At 42.0% G+C, this 20,729-nt stretch overlaps 1 protein-coding gene across 2 annotated transcripts in view; it reads left to right on the top strand.

The window, feature by feature from the left end:
• SBNO1 (strawberry notch homolog 1) overlaps nucleotides 1–20,729 on the top strand; it is a 75,989-nt gene that overhangs the window by 19,497 nt on the left and 35,763 nt on the right. The window contains exons 1-2 of one of the 2 annotated variants that reach the window (XM_069081553.1): nucleotides 8,617–8,771; nucleotides 19,382–19,513. In XM_069081553.1, coding sequence (XP_068937654.1) covers nucleotides 19,382–19,513 — 132 coding nt within the window. In that variant the 5' untranslated portion in view covers nucleotides 8,617–8,771. Of the gene's footprint in view, nucleotides 1–8,616; nucleotides 8,772–19,381; nucleotides 19,514–20,729 lie in introns of those variants that run through there. The other variant, XM_069081554.1, reaches the window with a different exon arrangement.

Here is a 20,729-nt window from a genome sequence, read left to right as displayed (position 1 = left end):
ACTTGTTCAGCCATTCCTCAATTGATGGATATCCCCTTGATTTCCAATTCTTGACCACCACAAAAAGAGCTGCTATAAATATTTTTGTAGATATGAGTTCTTTTCCCGTTTTTATGATCTCTGGGTTACAGACCTAGAAGTGGTATTGCTGGGTCAAAGGGTATGCACTTATTTATAGTCCTTTGGGCACAGTTCCAAATTGCTCTCCAGAATGGATGGATCAGTTGACAACTCCACCAACAATCAGCATCATTTTCTCCATAAACATCCATATAATTTTATTTTGTTGTAGTATTGTAAAAGTGGTGTTCAAGTAAAATCCAAGCCAAGCATTATTTGTAGAGATTATCTGATGGAAAATGTTGAGTGTAGCAGCTTGATTTTTTTAAGTGAAGAGAGAGTATCCCTTTAGAAACCATTGACCCAGCTTTGTGGGACATAATCAATAAAATACTCATAAAGCGCTAGAGAAGAGTAGCTGAATAGGATCAGGATGAACCATGCCCTCCTCGAAGATGAGGACTGTCGTGTGCCTCTTTTTGTATCCCCAGCACTTAGCACAGTGACTGGCACACAGTAGGCACAAAAACATATGTTCATTACATGAATGAATGAATGAATGAATAATACGAATGGCCAGCACTGTCTGGGGGTGACATAGGAAGATAGAAGGCGATGAAGAAATGATAGGATGTGCCAAAAACTTAGCTTATCCCTTTTTATGCGTCATCTTGGAGCACCAGCTAGAGAGGCAGTGTGAATTAGTGGACTGAGTGCTGGTTTGAAAGGAAAGAAGGAAGGATGGATGGAAAGAAGAAGGCGCATGAAGTACTTATTCTCTGCCAAGCCCTGGGAATGCAAAGAAAAGCGAAGGCAGCTGGTGCTCTCGGGGAGCTCACATCCTCATTAGGAAGGACAGCGCACATGGGCTGTTTCAGGTACAAGCTCAATGGATGGGCCCCATAGTCCTGAGGGGTCACTGACAAGGCAGATGGTAATGCATCCTCTTTACTGTCATTTCCATTAATAAAAATATCTTCATTACTGATGATGTTGAACCATTTGCCATTACTGAAGACTTTGAGAACCTTCTTTTCCTGGTTCTCAGCAGGGTTGCCAGGTAACATCCCCACAAGGGTTGTTTCCTTGGACGCTGACTCCAAGGGGCAAGACTGGAAGCAGGAACAGGAATTTGGGGTTCACTGCTATTCTGAGGGTTCTTGGACTCAGGGTCCTAGCCTGTCTCCACCAGGGTGGGAGTTAAGGTGGTTTGTCCTGCCTGGTCTCACAGAAAGCCTGACCTCAGGTAGACTTCCTATCAGTATGGGCAAGTCACTTAACAGACTCAGTTTACTCATCTGTAAAATAGGGATAACAGCACCTACTTTACTTGGTAGTTATCAGGATCAAATGAGATAACATATGTTAAGCACTTTGCTAACTTCAAATGTTAGCCATTCTTATAATGACTATTAGCATTCAGGAAAAATAATTCATTATTTTTAAGTCTCATGTGAAAGACCACCATGGGTTAGTTTAAGATTCTATACCTTAATAATCATGTGAAGGGAAGCTTCTAACAGAGGTTCCCAAACTTATTTGACCTGCCCCCGTAAAAAAATATTCAGCACCCCCCTGGAAATCTACTTTTTTTAACCTTTTAATGTTTTTGGTTTTTTTTGAAATTTTTGTCATTTTAAACTACTACACCCCCGAGGATCATTCCAGTGCCACTAGGGGGCAGTATTGCCCGCTTTGGGAACCTGTGTCTAGAGGGTATTTAATAAAACCTCATGGAATTAGAAACATAATTGAACTTGATTTGTTAAAAGGTAGACATGAAATTTAAGCAAACATATGGGGGAAATTCTTTTGCTGGTTGATGAACTGAAGGAATTTATGATGATAAACTTTGCACAGAAATGTGACTCGGATTCTGTCTAATCCAACTCTTTCCTTGCTGTAACCATCTCTTCTAATGTGTAGATCTCACTGCAGAAAAATTTGGGGGCTGGTGAGAGATGGGACAGATTCATGAAGTCAGCAAGCATTTATTAAGTGCTTTCAGTGGGTCAGGTACTCTATGCTGGGGACACAACAAAAAGCAAAAATAGGATCCCTGCCCTCAAGGAGCTCACAGTCCAGTGGAGGGGCCAGGGAGACAGGATAAATGCGCCAGGGAGCTTCCTCTAGATATGTTGGCATTACAAGGTTATACCCTGCCCACCTTTTAAAAACATTTATTTACTTTTAGTTTACAACATTCAGTTCCACAAGTTTTTGAGTTCCAAAACGCGTCCCTTTTTTTAACGCGTCCCTTTCCTCCTCCCCTCCCCACCCATGGCGGCAGGAAATCCAATATAGGTTCTACAGATACCTTCCCATTAAACGTTAGTCAAGTTGTAAAGAAGAATTATAACCAGTGGAATGAATAACAAGGAAGAAGAGAGAGAGAGAGCAAGTCGTCTGCTTCAGTCTGCATTCAGCCTCTGTAGCCCTTTTCTGGATGGGGATCGCCTTTCCATCATGAGTCTTGTGGAGGTGTCTTATAACCTTGTACTGCTGAGAGGAGCCCAGATGATCAAAGTCAGTCATCACAGATACAGTGTGTCTGTAATTGTGTACAAAGTTCTCCTGGTTCTGCTCCCCTCACTCAGCATCAGTTTATATGTAAGCCTCTGCAGGTTATTATGAAGTCCATCTGCTCCTAATAGTCTTCCATTACCTTCATATACCATAACTTGTTCAGCCATTCCCCAGTGGATGGGCATCCCCTTGATTTACAATTCTTGGCCGCCACCAAAAGAGCTGCTATAAATATTTTTTGTACAGATGGGTCCTCCTCCCACTTGTATGATTGATCTCTTTGCTCATTTTTATAGTCCTTTGGGCATAGTTAAAAATTGCTTTCCAGAATGGTTAGATCAGTTCACAACTCCACCAACAATGCATTAGTGTTCTAATTTTCCCACATCTTTCCAGCATTTATCATTTTCCTGTTCTGTCATCTTAGCCAATCTGACCAGTGAGATGTGGTACCTCAGAGTTTCTTTGATTTGCATTTCTCTCATCATTAGTGATTTAGAGCATTTTTTCATATGCTTGTAGTTATCTTTAATTTCCTCCTCTGAAAACTACCTGTTCATATCCTTTGACCATTTATCAACTGGGTAATGGCTTGTATTCTTATAAATTAAGCTCAGTTCTCTGTATATTTTAGAAATGAACGCCCTATCCGTCTTTCAGCCCTTCTTCTTGCTCCATGACTGGCTGCTTCCTCTTCTCACCATGGGTCTCTTTTTATAATTGATGCTCTTGTTTCTCAGTCTTCCTCACCAAAGGCTAAAGAAGCCTTAAGGCAAGTCTGAGCTCATTCCTTTAGCTATTTCATTGTGTCCTGCTGCTGTCTCTGCAGATGCTCGTGAAGCTCTCAGGCTTAAGGCTCTATGATTCTGAATTCTCTATTGTCCTGACTTTCTGTGGAAGGCCACCACACTGGGCTCTGAGAACTCTGAATAAACTGCTGGCCAAATGGTGGAAATTGAAGGGGAAATACAGAGAATGGCAACCAAAGAAGCAGCTTCAGTGATGGTGGCAGTGGAAAGTCTAGCCAATGGGAACACTCAGCTAGGCTTCATCTGAAGCCTGTTTCAAGGCCCATAACCCAAGCCATCTATACTTAGAATCCCAGGAACAAACTTTTTGGTAAAATATACATACACACACCTATATTATCTACTGTTGGCTTTCTCATGACTTTGGAAACTTGGCATTTTCTGGGAGCAAGACTTCAAGAGGAGAACCTACTGAGTCTATACAAATATGCTTCTCACTGAAAGACAAAGAGGGCTCTGTACCTTTAGGGGAGTCTCAAGCCTAGCTGTATAAACTGCAAACACACAATTAATGATGGGGAGGCAAAGAGGCCCAGATCAGGGAAGGTGAGGAAGGAGCCTTTCAGAGGTGACATAAATGGGAATTCCTCCTTAGTGCTGTTTCCAGACCCGTGAGATTTGGGAGTAATGTGTGAGCATGGGCGAATGGACCTTTCCCTTTCCCAGCAGTAGAAGGGAGGCAGGAATAGGCCAGGATCTTGGGCTCTGGTCAGAAGTCAGCTGGAGAAGTGAGTTTTTATAACAACAGGAAATTCCTCTTTCCTGCCCATTTTGGTCGTCTTGGACTTCTTTCTCTACCAAGCCTTCCAATAAACCCATTATTGGGAAAGCTCATGAGTTTGCAAGATTTATTCAGCCTTGGTACTCACAACTCATTGGTGCCCGCTTCACCTCTAACTAGTGAGGTGGGGTTTCTCAACTTCCATCTAAGGATGAGGGGCAGAACAGACATCTCATTTCCTACCTGGCTGCACTAATTTTGGATTTCTTTGGCTTCTTCATATCATGTGCTTTCCCCTTGCTTTTTAGCTTTCTTTTGTTCGTCTTCTCCCATTATATTGTAAGCTCCTTGAGGCCACGAGCTGTCTTTCTTTTTTCCTATTTGTATCCCTAATGCTTAGCACAGTGCCTAGCACAGTCAGTGTGTAATAACTGTTTATTAACACTGTAAAGTTCACCCCCCAAAACAGAGCACAGCATGGTTTGTTCTTGTAGATTCCAAGGTAGAAGAGAGCTCAGTACCATCTACTCCAAACTAAAGTGGAGCAGGGATTATCCTGTAATGTGCTAGACCAATGGCAGTCTCCCCTCCCTCTACTGGAACCCTAGTGAAGGGACTTGTTACCTCCAGGGAGAGCCCATTTCCATGGTTATTTGGATGGCTCCAACTACTGCAAGTCTTTTCCTCACATCGAGTCTAGATTTGTTGTGGGGTTTGGTTTTTTCTGTAAACTTTTCATTGTTTCTAGTTTTGCCCTCATACCATACAGAACCAAGTCTAAGGGAGTCTCACAGATATTAGTCAACAAGCATTTGTTAAAATCAAATTTTATTTTCATGATGATCTCCCTTCTCTAACTCTCCCAAATGGTAACCCACTCCTTCCCTCCACCCTCCATTGAGAAAGCAAGGGACAAAAACTCACCCCTCTTACAAACTTGTACAGTCAAGTAAACAAATTCCCACTCTGGCCATGACCAAACAATATCTCAATCTTCACTCTCTTTATGAGGAGGTGGGTAGCATGTTTCATCTTGAGTCTTCAGAAATTGTAGGTTGGTCACTGTGTTGATCAGTGTTAAGTCTATCAAAGTTTCAATGAGCATTTATTAAATGCCTACTATATGCTAGGTATTTGAGAGATACAAAGCCAAAAATGAAAGTCTCTGCCTTCAAGGGGTTTACATTCCATTGAGAAACAGAAAGAAGGAGAAGGGGAGGGGAAGAGAGAGAGAGAGAGTTCAAAAGAGGTACATAAAACATATGCACAATAAATACCAGGTAGGAGGAAGGACACTAGCAGTAGAGGGGATCCAGAAAGGCTTCATGTAGAAGATGGTACTTAAGTTGACTCTTGAAGAAAGAGAGGGATGCTGAGAAGAAGAGGTGAAGGAGTGCATGCCAAGCATGAGGAACAAGTGTGCAAAGGGGCAGGGACAGGAGACAGAGCACCTCCATGGGTGGGTGATCAAGAGAAGAAGCCAGTTTGGCCTTGGATGTGAGAAGGCTGGGGCTGTGTGAAGAATGAAGCTGGCTTCATCTTACAAGGTGGATTGAGGTGATGGTTATGAAGGGCTTTAATACCTAACAGATTTATATATTCCTTCTATATGGGAAGCCACAGAAGTTGGTGCTTAAGAAAGATCCTGGGCAGCCACATGGACAGTAGATGAGAGAGAGGTGTAGAGACAGATCAGGAGGCCATAGTAAAAGTCATGGCTAGAGAGGAGAGCCCGTACTGAGAGTGACAAAGGGATTATGGAGGGGAGAAATATGGATGTAGAAATGCCAAACATTGACAGTTGATTTAGAAATATTGAGTAAAGAACAGTGAGAGGGGGAAGGGAATATACATTTTGTATACCACCTACCATGTGCTAAGCTCTTGACAAATAGCTCATTTGATCCTCACAACTCTTGGGGGGGAGGGGTGTAAAATGCTATTATTAACTCTAAAGATGAAGAAACTGAAACAGACAGACGTTAAGTAATTTGCCCAAAGTCACACAGCTTGTAAATGTCCAAGGCCACATCTGAACCCAGGTCTTCCTGACTCCAGGCCCCCAGCCTTCTCTCCACTGTGCCACCAGCTTCCTCTGTAATAGTGGAGGATAATGCTAACCTTATGAACCTTCAAGACTAGAAGCCATCTATGACCCCTGCCCCCAAGCTGAACACCCCCAGTTCTTCCAGCTAATCCCTGTATATGTCTCCAGTTCCTTCACCATCTTGGTCTTCCTCCTTCTGGCTGCAACCTTCTGAATGCTCTTGTGTGGTCTATGTTTTACCCAACATGGGGCACCCAGAATTGAATACACAATACTCCAGATGTCAGACCCAGGCTAGAGTGTAATGAAACTAGCGACTGACTCCCTTGTTCTGTAAACTATTTGACTTAAGGCGGCTTAGATTTATAGGAGTTTAGGTTTTGACTTGCATGCCAAAATATAGCCTCATTCAGCTTGCAGGATGCTAAAGCCCCCCAGATCTTTTTCACAAACTGTTTTTTAGCTTATGGTTATTTCTATTAGAGTTCATCCTACTAGGCTGGGTCCTTATATTCCCCCATACTAAACTCTCTTAGGATCTTTACTGCCTTTCACCTCTGCAAGCTTTGTTTATTTTGTAGATTTGCTAAGCATTCCTTGTGCCTTCATCCAAGATACACGTCATAGAACCAAAAACAGTCGGACCATTGGGGCTCTTGGATCTTCCACACTTCCAACACTGATGTCATTCCATTAATGACTGCTTTTTGGTTCTTGTTAAATTAGTTCTGAATTCACCTAAACTCACCTCATAGTTCTCCATCTTATCCTCAAAAGATAATATTTGGATTTCTAGAAAAGATTATTTGATATTCTTGATTATTCTTATAGATATCTATCTATCTATCTATCTATCTATCTATCTATCTATAGTACTCCATCAAAAACAAATAAGGTTAGTCTGTAATGACTTGATGAAATCATGCCTAGCTCTTAGTGGTCATTGTTTCCTTTTCTATATAATCATAAAGCATCCATTTGATAATACAGTACAAATTTTTTTTCCAAATATTAGTTCTATTCACAAGCCTATATAGTTGGGAGACTGACCTTTTCCCTTTTTTTCCTTCAGCACAATACCTCTCCATTTTCATCCCACCAGTACAGAACTTTCCCCATTTCCCTCTCCTCCCAGCTTCTGCCTCTCTCTCATGTTAATTCAAACTGGATGGTCTATCTCTGGAACCTAATTTTATTACTCTGCTGTTCATAAACCTATAATAGTTACCTCTAGATAAAGGAGCTCTATCAACAGTCACAGCTGTTCAGAAGGCTCTCAGCTGTATAGTATGGTGAGCTCCCCTTCCCCACTGGTCACTCCAAGCCACAATCTGTTTCCAGGTAATAATTGATTTAATAGTAGCAAGCTAAAATTTATAAGTCTTGCACGGGTAGCCAGGGACCTTTTCTCATAATGTTTTTAAATGCATAAAATACATAGGATGACAAAAGGAATCAATTATAGTGGATCACTGTAAATTGAATAATACATTTTTTTTAAGTCCATGGACTATATTGTAGAAGAAATTTTCCTTTAGGCACTAGTTGGACTGGGTCTCAAAACAACTCAGATTCTAGTCTAGTTTCGTTTTTCGAATAAAGAAACTGAAACCAAGAAGGGGAGATTTGCCCCAGGTAAGAAATAGCAAAGTCAGTATTCAAATGCAGGTTTTCCAACACCACCCCCTTCACTTCTGCCTAGGAGAGGTGGCCTCTTCCTCTCTCTCCACAAAGCAGAGGCCCCCAAATAAACTGCACCGTCAGTAGCCCAGCCCAGCATGGTTACACTCGGGTGCGCTCCCAGCAGGGGACAAGTTCCCGCCAGTAGGCCTGGTTAGCGTGGGAACATAATGACGCGCTCCTCGGACTTTTTAAGTGGAATAGATCTGGAACAGCTGATTTGGGAGCATGAGGCCGGAGTGCGCCTGCGCGCCGGCAGACCTCCTCATGGCGCCGCAAGGTATTTGAGACCTTCTTCCCGGCAATACTTTCGGGAGAGCCGGTGGGTGGTAAGAGCGTGGTGAAACTGGGAAGGGGAGGAGGGTGTAGGGAATCATCGCGAGATTTGCTGCTGCGTCGTCGGAAGCGGCAGCCACGTGACTATCCGAGGCGGCCTTCGCTTGCCCCCCCTCCCCCTTCTCGAAAACGCGCCCCCCCCCCCCCCCTTACCGTTCGCCCATCCTTAGGCCGAAGAGATGGACCCATCTGGTTCCGGAGTTCGCTCGGATCGAGCCACTGGTTCCAGGCCGGTGGGATTTGGGGGTGGGGGGGTTTTCGGAGGTGGGGGGGGCACCTTCCCCTTTCCCAGCGGCGAAAGGCGGGGCGAGGAGGGTAGGCGGAGGCCCGGTCGGAAGTCACGTGGAATGGCGACGGCGCGCGCGCGCCCCCTTCTTGCCCCTCCCCACCCCTCGCGGGGCGGGAGGGACGGGAAGGGGGGGGTGCCGGGGGGGGGGGGAGGAGGAGGAGGAGGGGCGTCAAGATGGCGGCGGGGAGGTAGGCAGACCCGGACGCAGCCGCCGACGCCGCCGCCTCCGCTCCTGCAGCCTCGCCGCCCCCGAGCCCTCGCAGCCACCGCGACGCCTCCGGCTCGCCCAATCCTGAGGAGAAGGTGAGTGCCCTCCAGGCTCCGGCTCCCTGCCCGGGCAGTCTCCTCTGCCTTCCCCTCCCCCAGCCCTCGACGGCGGCTGCGGTTCCTGAGGGGGCCCCGGGCCTGACGCCGGGACCGGAGCAGCGAGCCACGGCCCCGGCTTCGGCCGCTCGCCGCTCCTCCCCTCAGGACCCTCGCCGGCTCCGTTCCTCTTCCGGCCACGCCGCGAGGCGCCTCGTCTGCGGCTCGAGGGAGCGGCCGTGCACAAGAGGAAACTGAGGCACAGCCGGGGGGGGGGGGTGTGGTTCAGGCCCGTGTCCCCCGCGCTGCGTCCCCAGCCCCGCGCCGCGTCCCCAGCCCCGCGCCGGCAGGAAGGGTTTGGGCTTGACCTGCTCCTCACCCCCGGCTTTTGCGGTTGTCTGGCCCCTGCCTAGGGGGAAGGGTCGAGGGGGGTCGTCGGAGACACCCTCCTTCCTCGAGGAGAGGCCCGTGGGGGTCGGGAGGGGGGTTTGCGCGGATCTCCTGGAGCCTCCGCCTCTTTTCTGCCTCTCCGTCGTGACTGTCAGAAGGGGGGCGTCTCGGCACGTGGGGGCTCTCCCGCTGGGGAGGGGCTTGCCGGGTCGGGGGCATCCCTTCTTTCTTCTTCCCTCCTCCGGGGTCCGAGTGTGGGAACAGCTGCGCCGGCCGCTAGGCCGAGCCGCCGGAGGCGTGGGCCGGGCTCCCCGAGCCCCGAAACTTCCCCAAATCGCTGGTCCCGCGGCTGGGGGAGTGGCCCAGGGTGCGTCTGAGCGGCCCGGACTCCCGGGTGTCTGAAGCCTGCCGATTGTTTCTGGGCCGACCCTGGCGTGCGGCTCCTCCCCCTGCACCGCTGCTTTGTGCTGCTCCCGGGCCGGGCTGCGGGCGCCCGGCGGGCTCCTGGTGCGCCAAGTTCCCCTGGTTCGGGTTGGGGGCCTTTCGTTCTGGGGTGTGCTTGTTAAACCGAACTCCGAATGAAAGGGAAAGAAAACAGGGTCAGAGGAAGCCAGGCTTTCGGCCGTTGAATTCCGCAGCCAATTGTAGCTGCACCCGGAAGTTTGTGCTGAACACGTGTTGATGGGGGAAGGTTAGAAGACTAGCCCCACTGACCTTTAAAAGTTGATTATTAGCAACTTCTTCTCTGTAGCCAAAGTGTTCAAAAATTCTCGAGGCCCGAACAGATAGAGCATTGAACGTGGAGTTCCCGGAAGAGCGAGCCTGGGGGGAGGGGGGCCGGCAGAAAGCTCGGTGTCTAGGACAGATGAAGACCCCTCTAGGTCTAGTCCAGGCAGTCCTACCACTCACTTTAGCCGTGGACCTGAACAGAAGGGCTGATGGATGCTTTTCTTCAGTTGTCAGAAATGTTCAAGTTGGATTTCTCAAATAATGATGGTTTGATCATCATTATTGTTATACAGGCAATAAAGGAAAGAAAATTCCCACCGGTTTAGTTATTTAAGTATGTGATCAGGAGAGGTTAAATTGGAAGCTGTATTTGTAGGTCGTGTCACGTCAACAAGTATTAAACAGCCTGCAGTGTATTAGGAACTATGTAAAACCCCAGGGACACAAAGAACGGCAAAAAGAAAAGTCCTTGATCTCAAGGAACTCACCGGGTAACAGGTGAGACGGTGTACAAACAAGGTACATATACCTTATGAATTGGAGATCATCAACAAAGGGAAAGCACTAGAATTAAGAGGGAGCAAAAGCTGTCTCATCCAAGAAGGTAGAATTTTATCTGGGACTTGAAGGAAGCCAGGAGATGGAGATAAGTAGGGAGAGAATTCCAGGTGGGAAATCAGTGAAAATTGCCTAGAGTGGAGAAGAAAGTTTTTTAATTCAAGGGAACAATGAAGATGCCAGTGTCACTAGATTGTAAGGTATACTGGAAAGATAGAAAGGGATCAAGTTCTGAGGGACTTTAAACAGAGGATATTTCCCTATTTAAGGACTTGATGCTGGTACTTTTTTTTTAAGTGAAAACTGTTCAGACCTAAAATGATTCCCTGCAAGCAAACTTCAGTTTAGAGGAGTCCTTTTCTCTTAACCACTTTCTTCCTCCATTATTATTTTCTTACTAATAATACAAAAGTTATTACTTCAGTTGATAGTTTTTGTGAAGAAAGAAAATAATTAAAACAACTAACATGAGTTTCTAAACCAAGACACTCTGGATTAATTTTTGGGGGAAGGCATTCTGCTTTCCCCAAATGAGCACAGAATTTTTCAGGGGGAATTAATTGCTTTGCTCCTACTTAACACTTTTTAAAAATTTGATTTCTTTGCTACAACTTATATGATTATATGTGCAACTTAAGTTAGATCCCTTAAAACCTTTATTTAGATGGTGGTTGAGTGCAATTAAAATTCTCTAAACATCCTTGCTAATTTGGTTCCAGGAGTACATCTTTTGACTAATACAGGTTTTTGTGTAGGAAGAAAAGGGGGTGGGAGAATGGAGAGGTAACACTATTGAATGTGAACTCTTATTAGATTATTTTTGTGTATCATATTTTCAGTTCTTTATCAGTATAAATTCTTGGTTAGTGAACCAATGGAATTTGAATGTGTGATTCTTGAAAGATCAGTGTCATGGGTTCCCAATTATTTAAATATTTAAGCATATTTTAAGCCTTGTTTAATTCCTGTTACCTTTTTTTAGGGTAATTGGTGTTTGGGCTCTTGGTAAAATTTTTTTCCATTAGTAATTATAATACTTAACTTTTTGGACCTGTACATACATGGATTCACTTTTTCATATAAATTTTGCCAAGAGCACACATTTCAAGTGTGAGAACAATTTACAAGTACATCTTACTCCTTTGAGGAAGTTAAAACTTGAGAAACTTAACAGAGGATTGCTGAGGGTGCCCTTTTAGGAAAGGAACACATAAGTACTTTTATCTGTTCAGTTTCTTCTGCCTCTAAAGAGCTGCCTGGCACACAGTAGGTGTTAAATAACTTTGTTAATTAGCTAAATTGTAAGCATATAAAATGATATACTATGAGTTCTTCATAGGATTCTTAAGCATGCTGATACACTTAACCATGCTGATATCTGTGCAGAGCAAGATTATAAGCAGTAAGTGTAAAAAATTCTTGTTCTTTTTTAAAATTATTAAGTGTATGGTATTGTTGGCTACAAAAATTTTTGCTTTGGGTGCTTAAGTGATAAAATTCCTGCATATTGAAGAATTTCTTCATCAGTTTTCCTTGGGTCCTAATGATTAATGACAAACTGGATACTTCATTGAAACTTATTTGATTAATCGTTTTAGACTTTAAGTGAATGACTAGATTGTATAGAATGTAGATTAAAGTTTATGTTGGGTTACCAGCAGATGGTTCACATTACAATTTGTAATCTGCAGAATTAAATTTCATCAGTAATAGAGAAGGGAGAAGATTGATAATCACAGACAGATAACAGGCTATAGAAGCTTCCAGCAAATAGGTACTATGTCTATCCAAAAATATAAAGATATGGTGGGTCACTGCAAAGAGAGCCTTCCCCTTGTTCTTTTTTTTGTTTTGTTTTGCTTTGCTTTTTGGAGGGCAATTGGGGTTATAAGTGACTTGCCCGATGTCACATGACTAGTTTTTGTGTTGTGTCTGAGGCCGGATTTGAACTCAGGTACTCCTGACTCCAGGGCCTGTGCTCCATTCACTGACCCTAGCTCCCCCCCCCCTTGTTCTTTCAACACTTTTCAGTGTAGATGATAGTAACAGCTAAGATTTGTATAACTCTTAAAGATTTTCAAAGTCTTTTACCAATTATGTTGTTCCACTTTTGATGATTTTCCATTTTCAGTTACGATTAACTGGATACTCCATACAGAGGGTGGTTCTTAAGTTTTTTTTTCTTTCCTCTGCTTCTGTGCTGTTTGAGCAGCATTGATAGTTTGTTTCTAACGAAAAGCTTTAGTACTTGGTGTACAGAGTATATCCAAGTTTTCGATACTCAAGGACTCTTAATCAGGTAATGGGCCATCAGAGTTTTTTTTTAAGGCTCCTTTTACTGCTTTGTTAAATCTTTACTGGAGGTAATAAAGATAGTAGGGAGAGGCAAAACTAAAACTTGCTAGGTTTTTCTTACTTGTTCACTTTGGTAGTAGATATTCATAGGAAAGACTGAAATTAGTGACTAAGATGAGTGAAGTTGTATTCATTGTGAACAGTGAGGGAATCATTGCCTATGTTTACCATAGGTGTAATTGAAAATTGTTCATTAATTGGTCAGCTGATCAAATTTGGTCAATAAGCCTTAAATTATTTAAAAACTTTTGAAAAATTGTTAGCAATTTATCGAGTATTTGGTATTTTGCTTGTTGATTAAGACCACTTAAACATGTTAAATTTCCTGTTTTGGTTCATCTCTGGTGAATGAAGCAATAATAACTTTGTAAATAAAAATATTTTCTTTTGTCTTTAAAAACAGATTTGAGGGCATCAAAATTCGTTCAGTTTGAATCATTAAAACTTTTTCACATCAATATGAAGAGGTGTTTTTAAAATTATTTTGAAACAACTGCTTTAGTGTACAATAGTTACAGACTCTCATAAATTTGGGGGGGGGTTTGTGCTGATAGGTTTTATTTTTTGCCAGGTTTCCTTGAGCTGTGAAAAGCAACTAAAAACATGGTGCTCAAAAAAGCCTATTGCCTTTACTGAAAATAACATCATTTTGCCTCTTTCCTGTTGTTAATTATTCCTGCCTGAACCTCAGTGAGACCCAGAATTCATAAATACTACATTTTGTAGCAAAATAATAGGGACCTATGAAATTCAGACAAATTACCTTCCAAAATTCTTGTTATTTTGGGAATCATTCTTGGAGAATTTGCCAGATGGCCTTGTACTTTTTTAAAAATATCAATAGTCAGGATCTTTAAGGGACTTGTTTATTATGTTGGTTTGCTATATATAAGATCATATAATTAGTTGTAAAGACAAAAAGACACTTATGTCTTTTTACAAAAATATAAGTTTTCAGGGGTTGGGGTTAGGAGTTGGAAGTCTCACTAAAAGCTGAACCATTTTGGTCACCTTTTTATAGAGCACTCATAATCGTGAAATATAAAAATCTACATATCCCTTTGAATACATACTGGGAAAGTTCTCTTTCACTTGCCATTGTTTAGCATATGTATTACACATATGTTGAATGATATGTTGTGTGGCTTCTATTCAGAAACTTTTTATTCTCAATTTGGAAGAAATAGATTCTGAGTTGTACCTGTTTTACCCATGAGGACAAGTAGGAATGGCTAGTATTTGAGTTGTAGACTAATTGCTAGCCTCCCCCCCAGCTTTCTGTTAACTGTTTCCTATTCTGGTAAGTTTATTTGCAAACAAATAAGAAGAAGTAATTTGAAATAGACTGGACTTTTGGATAAACAAGAAACCAATTTTCTTGTTTCGTTAAATATTAATGTCATCTTAGGAAAATCCTCACTGAAATTTTAAAGTATTGGGGTTGTGTCCTTAAGGTCCCCTTTGGACCATAGATTTTTGAAATGGTTTCTGAGTACATAGTAATATATTTCTGTCAGTTCAGTGTCAAAGGATTTAATTTGATGGCTTGGTACCAGCAGCTTCCCACCAAGGAGCCTGGAGGGTTCCTCCCTCATCTGATCTAAAACAGTTTGTATTCTGATCCAACAGTTTGTATTCTTATTTAGCATAATTTGTATTATACACTGTTAATACAGGTTGTTTGTATTTCTTTTTTCACTTTGATTATTTGCTATCAAATGTATGAGCAGAGAGCTTAAGCAGAAAACATAGTTGGAAAGAGTTTTTAGAAGGGAAAGAATGCCTAGATCTCATTGTATATAAAATGAAGAATTCGCATAATATTTCTTGACATTTGAGGATCTAAATGAACTCAGTGGCTGGCAAAGAATAGGGTCTGAGAACCATCTGTAGTTTTTGAGCTCATCTTACTCAGATGAATGGATCTAAGATCTAATTAATGTGGGTACTCCTCCAGTGATAATTGTAACTCCATCCATGCCTGTCTGTCTCCTAGTATAAGTATAAAATACAATGTCTATACTTTTGTTTCTGCCAAATTTCTAATACCTAATAAAAAACAGCTATAATGCCATCATTGTGTTTCTGTTAATTTTGGTAAGGTTTCTGGAATGGGGGTGGCATAATGAGTAGTTAGTGGTCCATGGTGGTCCTTGGTCTTGATAAAGTAGTTTGTGTATTGGACAAGTTCTTTGAACTACCACTGATTTAAATCTCCAGAAAACTTGAATGTGGCAATCTCTCAATTGTGATCGAATTTTCTTTATACTGGAGGGAAATAAAAACTTGGATGGATCTTTTCTGTGCTTTACAAAAACCATCATATTTTTCTCCAACTTTTTTTTTTATTAAATTGTTTATTTTTAGTTTTTAGCATTCACTTCCATAAGGGTTTTTTTGTGTTTTTTTTTTGTTTGTTTGTTTTTGCTCTTTTTGGTGGGGGGAAGGTAGGGCAGTTGGGGTTAAGTGACTTGCCTGAAGTTACATGGCTAGTGTCTGAGTCCAGATTTGAACTCTGGTCCTCCTGACTCCAGGGCTGGTGCTGTATTCACTGTGCCACCCAGCAGCCCCACTTCCATAAGTTTTAAATTTTGTGTTCCTCCCTAAGATAGATGGCTTGCAATCCGATATGGTCTCTACACATATATTCCTATTAAACACAGTTTCACGTTAGTCATGTTGCATAGAAGAATTACCTCACTTTTTTGAAAATTCAAAATAGGTGGTCTCTTCCTATAGCCTGTTTTCTTACCATTCCCTTCAATTTTGTGTTTTCTCGTCACTGATGAAACTATCTAAAAGATTTCTGACATCTCATGGACAGATTCTGATTTTCTTCTTTCCATGTTTGATTATGATTTTTAAAACAAACATTCTGAGGAGGAGGTCCACCAGTTTCACAAGACTGCCAAAGAGGACTGGGGGGTGGGAGGGAGTGTCCATAACACAGAAAAGGATAAGAGCCTCTGAGTGCTTTGGTGCCAGTTCATATCATGATTCTGTGAGATACAGTATACTACAAACATACTTGTTCCTTTGGATTGTATACACAAATTCCATTAAGCCGTACATAATGTACCTGCCACACTTTCAGTTCTGTAGGAGCAGTTAATATCTTTGCGTGACAGTTTCAATTAAGACATGAGATCTTATATAGATTGATCCATCTATTCTGTAGTGAATAGTTAGCAAGCTACTGGCATTCCCCACCCAGCCCTTTTTTCCCAATCTTTCTTTTTCCTGTCAGTCACCTACACTTCTGAGAAGGTATGACCACTCTTTATTCGCATCTTTTCTTCCCACCCTCAAACCTATATTTGACAAAGAAAGCTGCCCCTTCTGTCTCAGGGGAATTATAAATGGAGATCTTGCAGATTATTTCTGCATGTTTATAGAACTGTAAGATGTGTGGTCCAAAAGAGGGGTACATATGTGTATATTCAGCATATAAAAACATGTGTAGATTCACACCATACAACCTGCCTTTGAATTAAAATATGTTGTAGTTGAAAAGACAAATGGATAACTTGTGTGCTCTGCCCTCTACAAGAAAATGATGTATGAGAAATGTTCTTGGAAGCTGTTTCAGTTCTCTTGGAATTCCAGAGATGTCACTATGTTCTTGCCCTTTCCTTGGTCAGATTGACATTCTTGTGCCTGCCTATCACATCACTTTTTCCTCACTTTGACAGTGAAATATTTCCCAGGTTTGAACATTTCACAGAGCACCTCCCTCAAGCTAACTATAACCTCTAATATGTGATCTAATAAGGAATGGTAGGTAACATTTTTTGTTGGAAAAACCAAACTGGTTAAGATGGAAAGCATTCTTAAAAGAAAGACTACTAAATATTGCTGATTATGTTGTAACTAGTGCCTGTTCAGATTTATACAAAAGTTTCTCATTCAAGCCTCCCAAAAAAGCTTTCTGAGGTAAGTACTGTAGGTATCTTTTCTGTTTTACAGAAGTTTAGAAACTAGCATAGGGTTATAGAACTAGTCTTTCGTTGTCAAAGGCAGGATTCAAAGCCAGATCCCTTCAGACCACAAGTTCGGGACACACAGCAAAGCTGCCTCTCTTTGCGTGAATTCCCTTTCAGTGAGCATTTGCTGAGGGTCATTCTGATGTAGTGGGAAGAGCACTTGGTGTCTGTGTAGCCTTGGGCAAGCCACCCTCTCCGGTGGGTAAGAGGGTTGGACTGAGCTTCTAAAGTTCCTTCCAGATGCGTTATGAACCTATGACCTACCCACATCCTATAATAAGTTGGAAACAAAATTGCTACGAGGATGTAGACCAGAAAAATAATCTTAAGACATAGAAATGCTTCTTGGAGGAATGGTAAATTAAGCCATCTCTTAAGAGAATGAGCATAGGTTGGGAGGATGAAGAAAAGATTCAAGGTGGGGATGACCTAAGTAAAGGCTTGTGTTCCGTGTGGACATTGGCAAGAAGAGCTGTATTGCCATGAGAGATTTATGAGATGAAAGCAAGTCCACAAAGGTAAAAGAGGGTCATGGCAAAAGGCGTTTTTCTTGTCTGGTGAGTTTATATTTGAGAGGTGAAAGGGACAGTGGGTTTTTGAGACCTGTGTTCTTCTGGTCACACTCTATTGGCTACAAATCTGAATACTAATGTCTCTGAAGCAATATTATCAGGTAAAAGTTAGATAATGAGTTTATGTTTTGTTGTTCAGTCGTTTTTCAGTTGTGTTGGACTCTCTGCGACCCCATTATGGATTTTAGCTAGCGATACTGGAGTGGTTTGCCATTTCCTTTTTATAGAGGGGGAAACTGAGGCCAGTAGGGTTAAGTGACTTATCCAGGGTCACATAGCTGGTTATATGTCTCAGGCCACATTTGAACTCAGGAAGAGTACTCTTCTTGAATCTAGGTAATTATTAAGTAGTGGAAAAGATGTAAACAGGATGAAACTTAGAACCCACAATGACTTCCAAGAAACCTGTGGCTGGTGGGAGAAGCAGGCTTGTTACATACTGAAAGCAAGCTTTGGAGAAAGGAGAGCTGTCCTGCCTTCCTTGAGCACTGAGGGAACTCAATGGAACATTGGGTAAGCTTTAAGGAAGAGCATGGGCAAGCTTCCCAAAGGCCATAAGTCTAGAACTAAGGGAATGCTGAATTTCAGTTGAGTGAGTGAAAGATGTATTTATGCTCCAGGTTAAGATTCCTGATCCAGCCAAAAAGCCCCTCCATGCTATGACAGTGATTTCTTAGATGACTGTTTATGTATGTGTCAGGCACTGTGCTGCTGGACTCCAGGGGCTCCAAACCTTGCATCTTGTCTTATCAGGGGAGGCAGTATACTTCAATAGATATGTAAAATTAACATGGGATTCAGGGAGAAAGGAAGACATAAACAACTGGGAAAATCAGGAAAGGCTTCCCTCCGGTAGGTGATTGCGCTAAACTTTGGAGGAGTCCAAGGCTTCTCACAGGTGGAGTACATTCTTTTCCCCTCCTGTTCATCTCTACTGTTCTTTTGGATCCCTCCTACCTCTTTTTTTTTTTTTTAAGAGGTGAGTGCATGACTCAGCCTTTGAGACCCGAGTAATTCTCACACTTTATATTCACCCATCTTCTTTAATGGCTTTAGCTTGATTACTGTTTCTGTGTCCTAAGGAATATGCCTGCCATAACCTAGAATTAAATTGCATAATCCTTGGCCCCCATACAGTAAGATTTTTAGGGTTTTACTGTTGCTACTGTTAAGTTGCATCCTTCAGAACTATAAATTGCAACCTATCCCAGGCATGGAGGACCACCTATATAAAAGGTGGGGAAGATGGGATGGGATATTCAGTGTCATGTGTGAAGAACAGCAAGAAGGCTTGTTTGGTTGATGTAACTGACCATTGGGTCATTTAATGTTGGCCTGAAAACCTCTACTGAGAGGTAAACCTCATTTTACTTTGAAACAGCTCTAATTTTTTGGAAATTTTCTTTATAGTTATCCTAACTGTTCCTGGTTCTGCCCTTTGGGGCCAAGCAGACCAGGCCTAATTCTTCTCTCTAACAGGTAATTTCAGTATGATTACCTGTGCCAGTATGACTGGGTGGTTCTGGGCCCACCATTATGTGGATCAAAAGCCCAGTGGCTACTCCTGGGTCTGAAAAGGCAAAAAGAAGGACTGGGGTGGGGGGAGAACATTGAGTTCTGATGGTTCCCAATAAAATTTGTGCAGTGGGTTGAGGTCCTGACACCTGGCTTCTCTCATCTTATCGCCCAAATTGTGTGTGGGGGTTTTTTTTGTTGTTGTTGTTTTGTTTGTTTTTTAGGGATCCTTATTGCTGTTGGTTAATGATAGGGAACCCCTAGACCTATTTGTCTTTTCTCCCTCCTGAGCCCACAGACATTTTTATTTGACCACTCAGTACCACAAACAGGTCTGTTCCTTCTTGTCTTCCCAGCATGTGCAATATTCTGTAGTACATCGTAAAGGTCATCAACTTTGATGATTCCTGTAGAAATACAGCTTCAAAAAAATCCGTTATGCTAAAGAGAATAATAAAGGATAACATCAAAGTGACATGTTAATTGTTTTGAATGTTTCATTCTAAAGATGGTGGAACCAGGACAAGACTTGTTGCTTGCTGCTTTGAGTGAAAGTGGAATTAGTCCAAATGATCTTTTTGATATTGATAGTGGAGACCCAGGCCTTGCAACTCCAACACCCACTCTACCTGTTCAGCAGGTAAGAAAATTCTCCAAAACCTCATAAGTTTTGTTATTAATGCTTCTTTTTCTTAGCTTAAGACATTATTTGGGAGATTTCTATACAGAAGGAATGTACAGATTTAGAACGTCAAAGTTTTAAGCTGTAAATGAATTTGTTTCCAAGTATCCTTATTCTTTCTAGAACTCTCCTAATATTTCTGTTGATTATTTTACTACATGTTACTCCATATTTAAGGGTAAGAGAAATGGTTTAGACTTTAGCAATATCCACTTAATGGATAGTTGGTCCCTATTACATCTCTGCATATGTACTCTTAGGAAATTAGATTTATGATTCATGTGTACATCTTCTCTATAAGCAAAACAATGCTGCAAAATTGATATTCAGAGGAGCTAATTGGAAAGATTTTATACCTTTAGTTCATTGTGTTTTTTGCATGCTGATCTAGGATCTCATTGAAGATCCCAGCTGCATTGAAATAAAGGGTTTTATTGCAAGGTAGCAAATTTCTGTTTCCTTTTGCGATGTCTTTAATATTGAAAAACTTTGTTTTCAATTTAAATATAAGGAATTTTAATTTGGGAAAATTATAAGCAACCTCAAAAATACCAAAACTTGCTTGCACTCATTCTTTCTCTATCTTTTGTCCACTGCACACACACTTTCTCTTCTCCTCTCTCTCTCCCTCCCTCTCTCCCTCTCTGTCTCTCTCCAGTCAGTGCCACTTAGTGCATTAGAACTAGGCTTGGACACTGAGGCAACAGTTCCTGTTAAGCAAGAACCAGAGACTGTGTCTGCTCCAGCACTATTAAATGTTAGGGTAAGAATGATTTAGAATTGTGTGTGGTAGTACCAGGGTGTAAGGGTCCAGAAAGAAAGGGGGCCCAGTGGTGAATTCAGTTGGATTGAATTCCCTCTTATCTTTCAAGTGTCATGTCCCCTCACAGAAACACAGCTTTTGTCTAAAACCTCAGTGAGGTCCCCAAAGCTATGCTTATCAGTATATGTCATATCTATGGTTCCATTCAGAAATCTCATTTCTTGGGGCAGTACTCACATTAAGATAATTCATGAAGAAAACCTGCCTATATTATTTAAACTCAAAGCACTCTTGAGTTTGCTTCCTCTGACACACTAAAAACTCTTGGAGTGTGTATTAACCAAAGGCAAGAGGTATATGTTCATTAAACTGGGGGGTGGGGTGGAAATTATAGTTCTGATAAATGAAAAT

This window comes from Petaurus breviceps, unplaced genomic scaffold (genome assembly GCF_028583685.1).
Source record: "Petaurus breviceps papuanus isolate PSGF00001 unplaced genomic scaffold, PetGlider_PUasm1.0 99, whole genome shotgun sequence".
In the NCBI taxonomy this organism is placed as follows: Eukaryota; Metazoa; Chordata; class Mammalia; order Diprotodontia; family Petauridae; genus Petaurus; species Petaurus breviceps.
The sequence above is the reverse complement of the archived record's forward strand: the minus strand, read 5'-3'. Positions and strand labels throughout refer to the sequence as shown.